Here is an 18,319-nt window from a genome sequence, read left to right on the forward strand (position 1 = left end):
TAAAATATTTTAATTTTAATTTTTTAATAAAATTTTATTTTATGTTCAATAATTCTCTGAATGATGTAGTTTATAATATTTAATTAAAGAAAGATACATTATAAGGCAAAAACAGAGATTATCACTAAAAAAATATTTTTTTCGTATTTTATTACAGTATGGAGAATATAAGTTAAGATTTTAGGTGACCTTCTGTAATTTAGGGGCTATATTGACCCTATGTTGACAAATAGCATATAATTAAGTAAAACCATTTTGTATAATAATAATTTTAAAATACACACATTTCTCCACTTCGATTTCTGTGTGTATCATGTTGACAATCCGTGATAACGTGCTGACAGGGAAAATATTGGTACTCTGTGGTGGACTGCACCATTCAGTAGAAGGCGTCTTTAATGTCTTCTCTTCGTCGGTGAAATTGTATTGTACACGTGTGTTGGTATTCTATAAACACTTACTAGAGTGTGATTGGTGACGAGCACGGAGAGTGTGTTGTTGAATGTATCTAGCGCGAGTAGACCTCCGTCGTCCGCCTGGTAGACGAGCTGGTGTGAGCTGACCCACGTGGTTGGCAGCCGCTCGCCCGTTAGATCTCCGCGCAGGAACTCGTCCAGGCGCATACGTCGACCCGACCAGTACAATAACTCGTCCACATAACTACAATACACATGAATATTTTAAATACATATTTTCCAACTTCATTAAAAAAGTCTTCAGTAAGATGCCAAAAGAAATCTTGGTTTCATTGATGACTATTTAGTAGGTTACCTAGTAAATTATTAAATTTCGGAGTAAATTACAGTGTTGATTACAATCGTGATTAGTCGTAGACCAAATTAGTACTCTAAATATTATAGCGTTATGTATAAATGCCACAACACTTAGCTGAGTGCCCTTTTTGTCACATAATTCCTAATTAGGTATAAGTTTATTTTTGTATTTCCTTTTTAAGTTTATATTTGTTTATATTTTATTTGTAATTGTAATTGATGTGCGCCATATAAATATTTTCTTTCTTTCAAATATTTTTTACTTAAGTATATAAATAAAGTTATAGTCAAAAGTTTGTTTTTACAATAGTAGCAAACTTAGTAGTAGCTCACCCTAATAAATAAATTGCTGTGACGATGCCGGCTATAACAAAACTGATGACCATCAATGAAAATATGATACTTCTCCAGTTGTGACCATCCCCTTGGTAGAGATCCTAGAAGAGAAATTTAAAATGAACAAGGATTTTTTGAAAAATATGGAAAATGTTATTGGAATCGGACAAATATACTATCTTTGTTGTTGGTGATGAGTTGTAGCGTAAACATACGTTCTAGGACACTTTCGTTATATACGAAGGCCTCTGACGTGCCAATGAACATCACACACACAGATTCTGAATTTAACTGTATTTTTGCGACATTTTTAACCGATTAGAACATTCTTTTTGAATTTGCTTACGTTTGTGTTGAAGTAATTGTTTTTTGTGGTTCAAATTATTATTTTACTTACGTCTTCCTTGGCGGACTTGGGGTCGGCGACTTGCAGCGTTTCGTCGGGCGGGAGGCGCCAAGAGCCGCCGCCGCCGCCGCCGCCCGAGCGGTCCGTGTGGCCAGTGGCGTGCATGCGCCGCCGCCGCCGCCGCTGCCGCGCGCGCACCCGCCACCGCGCCGCGCTACGCGTCTGCGATCGCCTCCGCGCCCGCTTCCGCGATCGCTTGCGCGCACGCCCACGTGACCGCGCTCTTCACTCCTCTCGAAATTCGCCCCATCACTACGAAAAAATATTAGTATTTATTAATTGTTTAGCTTTATGATGATCACGATTTTACAGTGAAGTGATAAAACTAAGGTACATGACCGAATTCAAGTGTATATGCGTTTATTTGAATTTTTTGTCCGTAACCGAGTTGTTTAGAGTAATTTAATTTTATACTTCAAGTAAAGGACAATTATTGTAGAAATGTACTTGTTTGACAATTTATTGTAATGTTGGAGGGTTAAACTTTTTTAATTCAATATTTATTTAGGCAGTGACCTTTTTAAATTGCCTTGGTTTTTTTTATGTTATGGTATTTATTACTATTATACTTTCATTTAATTTCAGACGGTTTTTATTTAAATTAAAATTTTATCTTTTAGTCCATCTGTACTTCTATAGCATTATAATGGTTTTTCACACAAGTTAGTGAACTCTTCTATACTAATATTATAAATTAGCAGTATCAATAAAGTTCATTAGAAAACAAGAGAAATCCTAAAGAATTATTAAAATTAATATGTAGTATTGTACTAACTCCATTTATGGGGAAGGCCGATGTTCAGCAGTGGATAGTTATGATGATTATGGTTGTATTGAGTATAAAGTTTATATGCAATATTCAGATAAGTAGTATTTCAGTAACCATTCTGCCACTTATTTCTCCATTCATATATTCTAAGTTAATTTGAAGGAATTGCTTTAAGGAATAGGTCCGCTTGTGTTCTGTACATATGTATATGATTTTATAACAATATTTTATTGTATGTAAGTTTAAACAAACAAACAACCAAATGATTGTGTCTAGAAGAGTTACCTACTAGATAATTTGTTGATAGTTTGAGCAGGCGCCCTATGTCGATACGATGGAATGAAGTTGGAGATCGGCCAACGCTCAGCGCACGCTCGCGCTCTCGGCACACTATACATTTTCTCGACAGCAACTTTACGACTCTGTAAAACTTATTCCAACTGCTCTCTGATTCGATTTTTTTAGATAGATGCCGTTTTTATTACAAGTACATTCTGATCAGATTGTGTGTACAAAATTAGAAGAATCGTACACTTCAAACAACGCTACAATCGACTCGCCCGTTGTAATTTAGCTTTATCAGAATGCGAATTTGCTCATTTGGTAATAATATTGCTGACTAAGCATTTTCCTTTTTTTTAAGAAATTAAGCAGACCAGAGAGCTTTAATTGTAGTTTGCGGTGGGAATAACTGCGCTAAGGCTTTCCCCGATTTTTATCTCGACCGCAAATGTTGGCTCTGTTGAAATTATTCCCGGAATGAAATGTCGGCACGACGGCAAAAAAAAAAGAAAAATTACGAATAATGTAAAAATAACGTTCAGAATAGAAATTTTAAATTAAGAAAAATGTAAGGAACTACATAGATATTAATACTTTCGTTAAAAAAATAAAAGTACTTAGTCGAAGATAATTTAAGTAACGTAACCTTTTGGAATAAGCGGCGATAATTTCTAATAATACATAAATATTTTCCTTTCAGACATATAACTTTTGTAAAAATCTTAACTCAGTACGTTCAACCATCGAGCCTTAAGTTGAACGTTTATTCAGTATCTTTCCGAAAGTTGTGAGCTCTCGGCTCAGATTAATGGTATGCAATAGACCAAAGCGGCGCAGGACAAAGTGTTAGTGAGCTCCAGTTTGGGCATTAACGGTGTTTCTTATAATTATCTCTTGGCGGCTTTGGAGTCGTTTTATTTGAGTCTTTATGGCCTCGACGACCTGAGAAGGCTCTAGAGGATTGATGTAGCTGCAATGCAGATGTGAAATTCGATGCCGTATATTTTACAATTACAAGTAGGTACACTAGAAAGACATATTCCGTTGGCTGGAAATGTTTGGCTATGTAAGTTGGTGGAAATAAAATGGACTTTGAAGTTGCTATCTGACTGAAATGATGAAAAATGGTAGGATTTTCAAGTTGCGCTCTTTCAATTACTTTTATTTATTTAAACTTATTTGAGGAGGGATTGCTATATTTAAAAGTATATATTAAAACATTGTAATATATTATATTATACTCTTATGTAATTAAACCGTAGTATTTGTCATTTAATATATAATTGTGGAGCAGCCTACTTGTACCTATTAAACTTTTTTTTTTAATATATAAACATCTCGTGTAAATAAAATATATAATAGCGTAATTTATATACAACAAATAAATAGCTGTAAATTTAGCTAACTAGGGCACTGTATAATCTTTAAAATACCGTATTTATCATTATACTATATAAATAGTAGAAATGAGCGCATATATACATTTTTTACCTACCCTCTGATAAACACGTAAAAGATCGACGGCCATGTTGTTTTGTTTAACTTTAGTGTTGAATTATACAATAGGGGACTATGGTGGCCTATCGTGTGATACACTGCGGCTGCCGGCTATTCGAATTAATTTCAGCAGTATTAATGTATCGGTTGTCACTACATCGTAGAATGTTTATTCCTGGCTGGCAGCCAGTGTTCCATTCAATTTGCTGATTCCAATAGCGTGTAGAACTCGCTTGAACAGAGTAATTTTTTTAGTACGCCATAAAAACGATTAAAGCTTGTCCTCTTAATGCATATATAAGAAAACGGAATGTCCATAAATACAACTATTAAAGCTTCATACGAATGTTTATATAAATGGAAAGGACTCATTAACTTCTGGGATCTGAGCCAAACCAAAGAGAACTTAACGTAAAATTAGACACTCATTAGACAGTAAGTAGTTTAAGATAAAATACTTTTTAAAAGAAGATATAAATAAGTATGATTAATACGCAAATGTACGAGCACTTTAATAGTATACATTTATCAACTTAAATGATTTGTTGATAAATTGCTGTCTATATAGGTACGTGTAGGTAACTTACATTTCATTCAAATGAAATACAAACAAAATTCTATTTTCGAGTCAGTATATATAAACTAACTGTATTCCGCAGTTTCGCCCAAAGCAATACCGTATTGAATATTGAATGGCCTTCCTTCTTCAAGAAAAAGCTATCAAATGCAAGAGTATTCTGTTCAAATCCGGCTGCTAGTTCTAGAGTTTGGCGTGTTAAAATAAACAAACTAATTCTTCAGATTTATATATAATTTGCATGCTTTCTACAAGCTGAATATGGAACTATTTATTTATCCAATAAGAACTTTGTTATCACTAATTCAAAGCAATTTATATTTATATTTATAGGTGAGGTTTATGATGCTATTTTCAACGAAAAAGATAAACATAGAAGCGCCTATTAAAGTATATACAACTGATATTCAGAGTAAATAAATAAAGTATCTCCCTAAAGTTTTTGTAAAAAAATAAATCTTTTAATAAAAGACCCACACAGAGTTTAAACTGTTTAATGAATCAAAAAGTTTGAAGCACGAAAGTTTAGAATTAACGAGCGTTTACTGAATGAAGTCGCGTGAATAAATCATGTAAGTATATTGTGAGTACGCTTCTACGGCACGGGTCATATACTGTCATGTAATAGGTATATGTTTATATGTATAATTATTTCGATAGAGCAACCATACCAGAGGAAGACTTCGTACAAAAGTCGATTGCTTGGGTACCTCTGTCCCATTTGTGTTTCAACCGTGAAGCAGTTGTGTTTGCATGGCTGTGTTTCGGTTTGAAGAGTGGGATATGGCGTGAATTTACTGTGTACAGAGGAATAACACCTAAGTCCTCAGAAATGGCAACGCATGGTGGGTATCATGGGCGAAATTGTACACTCTGGTATGTCCACGGTACAGCTCATTTCTATAGGCAACGGTTACCACTTTCCATCAGGTGGGCTGTCAGCTTGTTTGCCATTCTAAGTTGTATAAAAAAAAACCTATATTTAACTTCTAGTAAACTACGTTCGTTTAAATTTAAACAAATTTCAAGTGCAATCATAGTTTATTAAACCAATTAGTAAATTTTTGTATTTATATTTTTTTATGCAACTTAGAATGGCAAACAAGCTGATGGCACACCTAATGGAAAGTGGTTAACGTCGCCTTTAGACATAAGCAGTATCATGGACATAACAGGGTATACTGTTTCCCATGCTACCTCCCATGCGTTACCATTCCTGAGGACTCAGGTGTTATTCCTCTGTACCCTGCAAATTCACTGACATGCCTATCCTTCAAACTAAAACACAACCATGCAAACACGAAAATTATGTATTAGAAGTAAATTATAATAATGTTTTGTTGTAATAAGTTATATTTGCAGAATAGGGAGAATACATGAATCTATAAATAAGGTAGTATTACTTCGACTTTTTATCATATTAATCAAAATAAATTGTGAGAGCAGTAAATACTGCATGTATATTCTTTTGATATCGAAAACGGAGAAAGAATATCAAATGTTTATTTTATCATTTAAATATTTTTTTAGTTGAATAATTATATTTACTTAATAACTATTTATAGAATCATTTTATTAGACTCTAAAACTCTAAACATGTTGTATTAAACAAATTCGTTGCCAGCCCATGTCTGTTATGTCTTTAGAACGGGTTAAAGTAATTTTAAGTTTTTTTTTTTTTTTTAAGGAAGTTTTATATGTGTGTACATATAATAAATCCAAATAAAACTTTAGATTTTTTTTAAATTTAATTCATTCATAAATATTTTGTATTTAATTGTCATAGTAGGTACAATAAAATTCATATAGTACATAAAAATATAAATTAAATTAAGAAACACACATACAAAAACAAAAATTACAGTCAACTTAGAATCATCTCTTAACACAAACAACATATATATTTAAATTTACGATAGTAAGAATTCGTCATTTGAGTACAAACACCTTTGTAGCAATAACTTTCATTTTGTTCCAAAGATATTTAAATCATTTAGTGACTTTAATTCTTTAGATAGCTTATTTAATAACACCATCGTTTGGTTTCATGGACAATGTTGTACTATTTGTAATATGTAGTCATTTTCATCATTAGTGAGTTGCTTCTGCAAAACGGGGACATGTCCTTAGTTAAGTACTAAATTAATTTTTTGGTATCTAATTAGACATTAACAATTCCTTTAAAATAAAACTATAAGTTATAGAATATTATTTGATAAATTATGACATTTAATATCCTCCAGGGCTCCTGGCATGAGCGATACGTATTTCATGCTGGATTCACTCTCTATAAATCTTGCTTTGCTGGGGATTTTACCTGCAGTTGCATCTAGTTTTAGTATAAGTTTAGTACAAGACGACGGGATATAGAAGGTATTTCTCGCTATTATGATAGAAATGCCAATAAAATATGATTTAGGTACTTCTACATAAATAAACTATGAGTATCTTCTAAACACAGAGAGATATTGTTTCAGTAGGTACATAAATAGAAATATCTTTTAGTAGAAAACTTTATCTATATCCTGCTCGTAATAAATCTGGAACTGACTATCTTGTTCTAATCGTGTCACAACAAATAACAAACACGTGTCATGATAACGGCCCCGACTACATCCAACATAAATTCTATGACGACTTTCAGAAAAGGCATGTTAAAATTAGCCAAGTTTTAGTTTTAGCCAATTACGATTTGTTTAGTTTATTATAGATAGAGCATAAAGAATCGAAATAGAAAAGCGAATGTTGCATTGGTTTGGCCAAGAGATTTATCGAGCACGAAGAAATGGAGTGTGTTGGTAGGGGCGGCCACCACATTTATCAAACTTTTCATATATGCTCGACGGTTACGGGTACTTTTAATTTGACCCTTCTTCAACACGACGCGTATTTGGTTGATGATCGTATGCACGTCTAGGGTGCTAGAATGTGAAGGAAGCAAAAGAGGCTTGTTTGGATCGAAGCAATTGGCGTTCCATTGTTTCTACTTACTCTAATATGAGACAGACGTGACAGACATGTATGTATGTAGCATTATTGGAATTCTGCAATAATGTACCTATGTATATATCCTTAGCATGCATGTTACATAAAGGATGCGTAAGTTTATGTCGATCACAAATGTATTTATTTAAAAATCTACAAGCGAAGCGTGGGCTACATCTGTAGGAGTGTCTCGTCTGTAAAGAGGCTTTCCGGAATTTTCTCGCTATGAATACAAGCAAGCTCTATTTATATTTTATAACAAGACTGTACAGTACAGTAAGTCGTTTAAAGTAAAACGAAAATCCGACTAAGATTTGTGACTTGATTAAAACGTTTAAACTTGTGCATTTACTGGAAATTTATGAATAAGCGATTCCTGTCTGAAATGTAAAGTTATTAGTTTAATTCGTCCGTCAATTGAAACAATATATGGGGATCAACGATTGTTTAGTTTTCAAACCGAGTTTACCTAAAACTGAGCGAGTGATTTAAATGGATTTAAATAATGATTCAGGGTAATATGAATAGATTCTCCGCTAAGCTATGGTAATCTTCTCTCGAATATTATTATCTGAGTACCAACCACCCTCTAAATCAAGCCTGTGCCGCTTCCCTTTGCTTTCATTTCGCGTTTTGTATGTGTCCTTATTTATGATATTGCCTTCGTATATTGTAGTGCAAAATTTATGCTAAGTGACACTGAAATAGAGCTTCGCTCGTTATGAGTTTTCAACCAATTTAAAATAAAAGTTTTTAAGTAGTTTTAGCCTGAGTCGTTCACCTTTTTAATTAAATTCAGCAATTTTATTTTACTTCTCCGTAATTATTGTAAGTAATTCAAGTAAAGTTGAATTAATATATAATACTATTTTCGACACAAATGTTTGGGAGTTCATATAGTTTTTTGAAAATAAAATACACTCCGTTTTACTAGCTAATACTGTAGATAGATAGGCGAATTTAGTTTAGAAGTTAAGAATTATGAATTTATCCACTAAAAATAAAAATAAAATCTTTCCTCTTTATAATATTAGTTCAGACATATCTCGTCACAGAATAACCAGTATGACTTTTTTATTTCCGTTCAGACCGACCGTTCAACTCTATTTGCTTTTTCATAACTTGTTATTCAAGATTATATCTTGTAGTTCTGGGGCTTGGATATGGTATACCTTATATTTGTATAGACCTTAAAAAATGGTAAATTAAATAATAATGATTGGATATGGAGACATTTTTATATGGGTAAAAATTTATTGGTAACCCTATGTATGGTTATGCTTTCGGTTTACGCTGATGAAGTACTGAGTGACAATAGGTGAGGATTAATTCAGGTCAGTTGGTCCGTTATAGCAAATTTACTAAGAAGTAATCACTTTATCTTTTAGTAGGCTCGTGTTGAGGTCGACCTGATAAATAGTATAAAATTATATAAATTTTCAGTTCTCAATGATGTAATAAATAGTAAAATGATAATATTATAGGCATAATTGCATTGATAATAATAAGTTAATAATTTTTTATTATATATATAACACACACTTTTTATCAGATTTGATGCACTAGTTAGTTGATTAGAATTATTTTGTTTAATTCCGCTACCATTATATGATATTGTGTGACTGGCAACACTCGAAAATTTACTACTAGTATTATTATCACAAGTTCTATAACTTTTCATATTAGCCATCAATCTCTGACTGTCATTCAGTCCACGCATGTTTTGCAACACGTATTTCACCTCTAAACGATTATAGCGATAGATACAAGCATAGAGTGGCTTTATGTCGAGTCAATTGTTCGAAAGATTCGTTATATTACGTCATATAACACAACAGTAGAGCGGCTTTGTAACATGAAGGCTATATCCGTCGAGTCAGCGAACATCACCCAAAATCGTTTTCAATTCTGTAGCATAAATTGCTATGAACTTTTGAAGACAAATAAGGCGCATTATGAAATGTTAGAAATATTGCTTCGAGAAAAATGTCCTTGTGTGAGTAACCGAAATCCAGTGGTTTGTTTGTTGAGCAAGTAATACGGCGAGTAGCTGTCTGTTAATTGAATATTATATGAAAAGTACTATTATTATAAAAAGGGATTTGTTTAGTCAAATCTTATAGAAACTTTACTAATATTATAAATGTGAAAGTGAATGTTTGAAACTTTGTTACCTCTTTATGCTTTACCAGGTCAACTGATGAAATTTAACATATATGTATGTATTGTTTAGGATAGAGATAGTAAGTCTATGTTCATCCTTTTACTTATGGTTTACTGATGTAAACTTAAAAAAGAAAACTGATGTTTTCTTTTTTACTATGTATCCTACGTTGAAGTTAAAGTGAACGAACGTAAACCGGTCACGCAGACGAAATCGCAGTAAAAAAAATAGTACGTTACGCTAAAATGTAATAATAATTTGTATACTAGTATTAGGGGCATAGAATGGGCCACTCCGTTCCGCGTCCGTGTGTTCCGTCCGGTATCGTAAGAGACGAATAACGAAACTTAATGATCCCTAGATGGGTATCAGTATCCTTAAAATATCACTAAAAGCCTTACCGCGGTTGCCAATCCGCCTGCCACGCATGACAACTATCGGTTAACCCCCTCCCCCTTCAACCCTACAAGAGACGCTTATGATCAACAGTAGACAGTTAACGGTTATAATGATGATGATGATACTAGATTATTTTAAAAGTAACTATTAAAATTTGATATGGAAAATTTGAAAAATATGGTATAGGTACACGTATTTTCAACCGATTTCAAAAAAGAGGAAGTTCTCAATTCGTTCTATGTTTGTTACATCATAACTCCGTTATTTATAAAGAAAATTCTTTATTATTGGAAGGGATATACTTTCAAATTAGTTGCCATAGAAATTTTATAAAATACAGTCCAGTTGTTTAGTTTTTAAATAATTGGTTGCGTTACGGTTCAATTCGGTATTTTTTGGGGAATATAATCTTAAATTATCTATAATACAAAGAATATTAAAATTTTGTTCTTTATAATGAAATGGGAAAATAAATGAAAACTAAGACGATTTAGTTGTAGTTTTGTAAAAAATCTAATTACAATCTTCGAGAGTAAAATAATCCACTGGTCCAGCTTGCTGTGAGATGAGGTCATTGAAAGGATTTCGTTCTTTTTACACTAAAGAAATTCATTTGGAATATTTATAGCGTTGTTGGAATTTTACTATGTTGCTACTTATATAAAATACTTATTTCTTTAGTTTTTGGCATCTGTACTAACTAGGTATTTTATGATTCTAGATAGATATTTTATGTATTGTAATTATTTCAACTAAATTATTGTTAATTTTGTTTTCAATATTTGCTGAAATGAATGAATCTGAGTAGAATTTGTAACGTACTTTTAATTTATCTGAGATATAATGTTTTATATCTAAAATCTTAGTAAATAAAATTATTGTTAATACTTAAACTACCTATATAATAATATTGAAACAAAGGGGTAAGATTTCTTTTTTTGTATGTTTGTTTGTAGTCGATATACTTAAATATTTCTTAACTGATTTAAAAAATTCTTTCACCCATAGTAAGCTTATTATCAACGAGTATTATAGGTTATATATATTTTAAATTTATAATTATCAAAATCAGTTTACAATTTTTGAATACATATAGATAAAAATACTATTTTTTTTTATTATGTCAGAAACAAAATAATCCTATTAGCTGGCTTATTACGTGGTATTTCTAAATGTGTTTCTTGTGTTTCATGTAAATTGCGGCATATTATATATAATACTCTTGTTAAACTTCATTTTAAGTATTTAACTCAAGTTAGGGATCAAACTGCAAAAACAAATCTACAACACTTACAAAGAACACAAAATAAAGTTATAAAAGTTTTAATTATCACTATTTGATAGCTATAAATACTATTTACAAAAAGACTAAGTTCCTAAATCTACAATAATTATATACTTTCCACAAGTGCATGTTGATTTTATTAACTGGTAATGTACGTTCTCAAATTAAATCATAACAAATTAATTATATTTTTTTTACTAGAAATAAATCTGGTGAGGATAAAAGGTTCTTGAGTTGCGACTTCGCATTTTCAGGATGAGGGTACCACGAGTTGGAGTGACGATCTAAAAGTGTTTCAGGTAGTCAACGGATGCGAGAGTCTCAGATTTGTATTTTGTGACTAAATTATTATGTATGTACTATAGATAGAGAGATAAATATCCCTAGAGACTACAGCATGGGGTTCTACAAAAAGGGTGTAATAAGGTTTCTTAAGGGTCGGCAACACGTGACGTCCCTAGTAACCATTTACCATCCGATGAGATGCGTGCTCGTTTACCATTATAGTAGTATAAAAAATATACTTACCATAATTCCTTTCAAAAGATTACAGTAGAAAATGTGAAATCAAAATTACAAGAAAAAGACGTTTGTCCCGCTAAATATAGAACAATTTTCAATGCTGGGTAATGAATAAGTAATTGATGATGACGAACTTTATTTGTAGTTACAAGTACCTAATTGTATCTAGGCATGGTAATTTATTATCTCATTAAGAATAAACGCTATGTAGATACAGGGAAAGTTACCTAGATACCTACGTTATAGGTTCATTATACAGAACAAAGCCGAGGCGAACTGCGTCTAGGAGCCTCATCCTTGCGGTAACAAGCTCGTTACGGTGTCTAGGTGCCTCCGTCTTAATCTTGAACTAAGTCGGAACGCTATTGTAATAACACGGAACTGCTTGTTGCAGCAGCCGTCAACCTTGTTGATGGTTTCAGTATATATGGTACATTAAATTGACACAATACAGTGGTAGTGTGGCGGTTTAACTCACTGCCTCATCATTCAATGATTATGGAATTGATGTTGTAGTTTAGTGTTGGTTTTAATTAAATGAATGTATTTAAGTATTCTATGTTTATGTCATTAATTCCCTCGTCCAGTAATTGGGAAACTGAAGTTTCAATGTATAATAATATTACTTATAAATTAAAATTTAAGAAAAAAAGCAAGGGATTGTTAGCTGTAAGGGACAAAATGTTTGCAGAGTCAGCTAATTTTCAATATTTATGTAATAAGTTTTGGTAGAACTTATACACGATTCGAAACAAAAAAAAAATACTAATTAATAAGACTAACTGAAAATCTATGATAGCTAACTGAATCGAATTGAGCAACTTAATTCCAGGTCATTAGCTCAAGTGGAGTTATTGAGCAAGCTTCAATAGCCTCTAATAGCTACACATAGGCACGCCACGTTAGTTCATTCACTCAATAGATTTCACTCAAGCGTACTTCCCGCTCAATTCACGAACGACTATCGTCGAAGGAAAATGTGTCCGAGAAGAATAGAGATCTGATGTGGCTGTTATTTTTTAAGGGGGTATATTTTCGGCGTAACATGAAAATATTTATAAATTCCTACATAGTCTACTAGATGTCGAAATATTTTTACATTTCGATTGAGGAAAAAATACAGATTTAAGTTTAATGTATTGCCCCTATTAACTATTATTATTATTAAATTATAAGATACACTTCTGTACAAAGTCTCCCTCTGGTAAAATTTAATTTTTATTTCATCAGGTTTTTTTTTACTTCTTCGGTTTTTATGATATCACACGCATACCACACGCCGTTTTGTCAACGATGTCTTCTCTCTATTACATTATATAGCTTTTTAATGAAATAAGTGAAACATTTTGAAATTACACTAAGTGTTAATTATAGATGGCTAAAAGTATAGACAGTAAAAAAGATAAAAATAATGTTCTATCTAAATTTTAAAAGTGGACTCTCAAAACATTTTTAAAAGTGTCTTTAAGTGACCCTCTGGTAATGTACAAAACTAGCGAATATTAAATTAAACTAAATATGGATTGGTCAGCTAGCATATAACAGACATTATTAAATACATATTTTTTGGAAACACGCATATTTTATACTTAGAAAGTATATAGACCAGTACACAGTAAATTGAACTTAAGAATACAAATGTTCGTGTCTTACAGGAATAAAACTCAAAAACAGCGGAAGATCAGACTGCTAAACTGCTATTCCAAACAATCATTAAAAATGCTTCTAGTATTAAGTCTTATTTATATTTAATCACATCTTAATCATATTTTCTTTTAGTCAATTATTTAAATAAATAAATGATGAACACATAAAAAACTTTCATTAATTCTTAGACAGATTTGGTGTGAGAATTTAAGTGGTTTTCTTAATTAATAAATTTTATTTTTATTTTATTTTTTGTTACGTAACTCTCAAAGTGTGAGTAGATAAACTATTTGTCCCATTTTTTTACTAAATTGAATCAAAAAGATTGAAAGTGAGAGTATAGGCCAAGAAAAACTTATGGTTTACGAAACTATATACTTTATTTAGCTACCTCCTATATCATTTTGTAAGTTTCCATAAAATAGCAAACTAGAGTACGCTTAAGGAATTGTGATGAGACTCCTCGTAAAGAATGGTTTTATGGACTCGTGTTCGTTTTATGGCCTGGTTCATTTTGTCGGGAGATTTGAGAGATAATTAAAGTGGAGTATCCGCAAATTGTGAGTGCTTCCCTCCGATGTTGTAAATATTGCTGTAGATGTACATCTCTATCTGTGTATGTATTCTGTGATTATATAATGCTTGAAAATGAAACTATTATCTTGTCTGAATTTGTAGAATTCATTTATGGTGTGTTATTTTAATTAAATTGGGGAAGGATTTTTAGTAAAGCGGATAAACAACCTAATCGCTAGCAAGTGACTGACTAATGACACTAATGCTGTTTTTTTTTTCCAGGAAACTATCATATTAACTCCTGGTGATTTCATCCCAATAGGCTAATTAACTTGACTTTATTCTCAAGTCTTATCACTGCTATCCCGTTAACGTAAAGTAATAGTGCAAGCGTGATTACCGTTATATTTTCATCCACATATAAACAAATATAACTATGTTACACGTCTTAATTTAGATTTGATATTTTATTTGTATCCATACGCCAGTTCTTTTGTCGTGAGGTAGACAGAATGAATAATGTCAATTGCTTCTATTTTTAGATAAGTCTGATTTTGCTTCGTCTACTTTAATAATTTATAGCATATATGTAGATTGGTTTCAAAGATTTTTCCACAGTTTTAATCGATTCCAAACATTATATATATAGGAATCCAACACTTCTCAGTAAAATAACGGTTGCTGCTCGTGTTTGTCTCCCCGCGCACTCTTCACGTAGACTAGCTCTGTTTGTTCCCCCTCATTTATGTAAAAAAAACTATACGTGTAATTTTATTTACCGTTCCATCAACACTTTTAATAAGAAATTTCATGGAATAGATCTTTTTTATGTGTCTCTTTATATCTTTAAATGTATGTACTCATTCACTCACTCAAAACTTGTAAATTTAATTTAAATCGGCACTTCTCTTTTTTAACTTTGGTATGTATTATATACATATATTAATGCTTTAGATTTGTTATTATATTTCTTGAGTACCTGCATAAAACTTCATTAATAATAACTCTATATTTAAACTATTGTATTATTGGCACTGTAAAGATTTCTTGTTGTTAAAATCGGGCAGCTCGAATTGTTAACGATTGGCGCCTTACTGTACCGGCTCGACCCACTGAAACTGCGTAGAGACGTTGCATCTCTGTGCATCTTCTATCGAATTTATCATGGGGAATTGTTCTTCTCTGAGAAGTTGTTCGGATTGATACCTGCTGCTGATTTTCACCATCATACTACCCGCCATAAACTAAAATTTCATCCCAACCATCTGGACGAGTGGCGGTTCTCCACCGTGCGTTTTTCAAGGCACTTTCTTCCACGCACAACCACTCTTTGGAATCAACTTCCAGCAGCAGTATTTTCAAACCGATACGACAACATAACCTTCAAGAAAAGAGCATATTCCTTTTTAAAAGGCTGGCAGCACATCTGCAATGCCTTTAGAGTTGTGGGTGATCACGGGCGGCGGTAGTCACTTACCATCAGGTGAGCTGCATGCTCGTTTGCCCCCTGTGTTGTAAAAAAAAACTATGATGTATATTATATTAATATTTATAAATGACTGTTTGTTACCATAAATAAATAAATAAGTTTTCCTTCCGATTGAGACGATCAAATAATCAAAATAGTTAAAATATATGTTTTATATTATGAGGCTCCATTATGGAATTGTATAGGATTTGAGTAAAATCAGTACCTAATAGAATACACCAGCAAGTCTAGTTAGTGTGTATGCTCAGTTTCAACTAACTGGCACAGATCTGAATATGCAATGAAATGATGGTTTGCAACGATTGCTCACTGACACGCGTAGTTGTACTTTAAACTTGTTTGAAAATTAATTTAGAACGTGTCTAGACTGCAGTTTTGCACGTTCAGTGAGTTTGTTATCTCTATCATGTACTGGTATAGAAATCGGTACAGACAAATTATATTTTCAAAAATAATGAGAACATTTTTACGACTGCTTGTATAATATTTTATCGTAAGAATAATGAACTTCCGTGCAGTAAAAACTGTTATTAGTGTATGAAGTTTCATCAAAATTAGTATTTGCAATAGTAAAAAAATATATTTTTATTACTACAAAATAAAATTATAAGGTGCAGAGGCATAACTCCTTAGTTCAGTGATTCTCAACCACTGTGTCGCGGCACTTTTGTGTGCCGCCAAATTTTAAAAGTGTGCCGCCAAATTTTGCAAATATTTAAAATTTTTATCATAAACTATTTATGCAGTGTGTTGTAGTAAATAATTTTTATCTTTTTCTGTGTGTGTCGTTATATTTTGAAATCGTTAAATATGTGCCGCAACAAAAAAAAGGGTGAGAAACACTGCCTTAGTCCTCAATAATGACAACGCGTGAAGGGTATAATGGGATATACAGTAAGAGTATACTCTGTTATGTCCATGATGCTGTTCATGTCTATAGACGATGGTTACTACTTTTCGTCAGGATATTTGCTTTTCTAAGTTGCATAAAAAAATTACATAAACTGATTAATACTGAATCAGAATTATTTATAATTGAGTCCTATTTTAAATTGTAATGGTAGTGCATGTATATATTGTATATATATAAATGCGTCATTTTTCATTTGTGATAATGCAAAATGGAATTTTCATTAAGTTCTAATTTTAAATTCTATAGCAATTATGATGTTGACTCGATTGATTTATCATTCTAATATTCATATTTTTTTTATTTTTTGTATATGAAGCAAGGTAATCATTTTTAAAACCGGGTAGGACCCGGTATAGAATAGGCCACCACTTTCTTTCCCGTGAGTGTCGTAAGAGGCGACTAAGGGAGCTTATGGTGGAGGGATGGGCAGCAGCGTCTTTCTTAAAATATCACCAAAAGCTAAACTGCGATTGCTAACTCGCCTGGCAAGCGTGGCAACTACTGGCAAAACTCTCCTTATGGGGGAGACTATATGCAGCAGTTAACGGCTGATACAACATGCGCTTATCAACTTTATTGATAAGTATAAAAAAATATTTCCCTATTGTTCTATTGTATGCATACATCTCGCCTGATTGATACATATAAGTATTATAGGTGAGTTCAAGATTGTATTGGAAAACAAGATTGTGACCGTTGTAGCGGGTGTGCTTAATGGGCCGGTCGGGGACACGAGTCTCGGGTTCGGGGGACAGCGGCGGCAACAAACAGTCCCCTGGCCCCTTCCCGATTTATTACCCACACCGGAGATGCTATAAAAAATTTACACGACACGACCGTAGCTTACTGGAACCGATTTGTTTGAACGCCTGCAGGGTTTGTCCATACATATAAAAAGCAGATTAGGGAAAATGTGCTTTTAGTATAAGATACCTATTTCTGTAAACATTGTTGACATTTTGAGGGGAACAATACTAAATAATTCAAGGCATGAGCGGTGACAGCTCAATCAATGTCTGTCAAATTAATGCCTCATAATTTGAAAGTTCTGAACTACTCAAATTCATTTTTGATTAATTCATTATAACTAATGAATTAATTATAGTATAATAGTTATATTTTTTATAAAATATGTCGAGGTTTGACGCATTGAGAGTGGTATCATCGAGCTCCGAAGGCCAGTGATAAACTAAAGCTAGATTCATAATATTATGGCACTCTCGGTTCGTTTTAGAGCCGATTTCAGTCTAGTAAGTAGAAACATTTCGAGATTGGTCGGAACTGGAACAGAACTGGACTGGATTATAGTATTGTTTCTGTAATGCTCTGTAATAATATTTTACTAGATCGAGATCGAGCTGAGGATGAACCGAGACCAGCAATATAGTGTAAATCCGGTTTAATATCCTTTCTTCAGTCGTGTACTCTTGAGAAAATGATTGTGATATTTATGACGATAATAGTGGATTATCGATAAGGTTCTCCTTCGCGACAGGGTTCTTCGCAATGTGTCTCTATATCTGTTCACAGCCTAGCGAGAGCATTCCGCGATGGATTGCCGTGTAGCAGTTTTATTGATCCGTTGGTGATCTTTTCCGTATCGCTTTATACAAAACTTTGGACAACTATACTAATACTGCAATGACAATTTAAATTTCCGTTTTAAATGTTGACGATGAAAAACACCCTCAGTAGTTTTTTTCTCTTAAGAAATAACTTTCTGAAACTACAGCAAAAATATAATGTTTTTATAAGTTTA

The 18,319-nt window shown here is 32.5% G+C and overlaps 1 protein-coding gene across 3 annotated transcripts in view; it reads right to left on the bottom strand.

Moving 5' to 3' along the window:
* The window catches only part of LOC113516908 (inactive dipeptidyl peptidase 10), a 106,007-nt gene that overhangs the window by 10,672 nt on the left and 77,016 nt on the right, over nucleotides 1-18,319 (bottom strand). For all 3 annotated transcript variants that reach the window (XM_031907912.2, XM_031907911.2, XM_031907913.2), the window contains exons 3-5: nucleotides 1,507-1,767; nucleotides 1,107-1,210; nucleotides 462-660 (exon numbers count right to left, since the gene is read on the bottom strand). In XM_031907912.2, coding sequence (XP_031763772.1) covers nucleotides 462-660; nucleotides 1,107-1,210; nucleotides 1,507-1,620 — 417 coding nt within the window. In that variant the 5' untranslated portion in view covers nucleotides 1,621-1,767. The remainder of the gene's footprint in view (nucleotides 1-461; nucleotides 661-1,106; nucleotides 1,211-1,506; nucleotides 1,768-18,319) is intronic.

The sequence above is a fragment of the Galleria mellonella genome, unplaced genomic scaffold (assembly GCF_026898425.1).
Source record: "Galleria mellonella isolate WM207_F2 unplaced genomic scaffold, CSIRO_AGI_GalMel_v1 utg83, whole genome shotgun sequence".
NCBI lineage: Eukaryota > Metazoa > Arthropoda > Insecta > Lepidoptera > Pyralidae > Galleria > Galleria mellonella.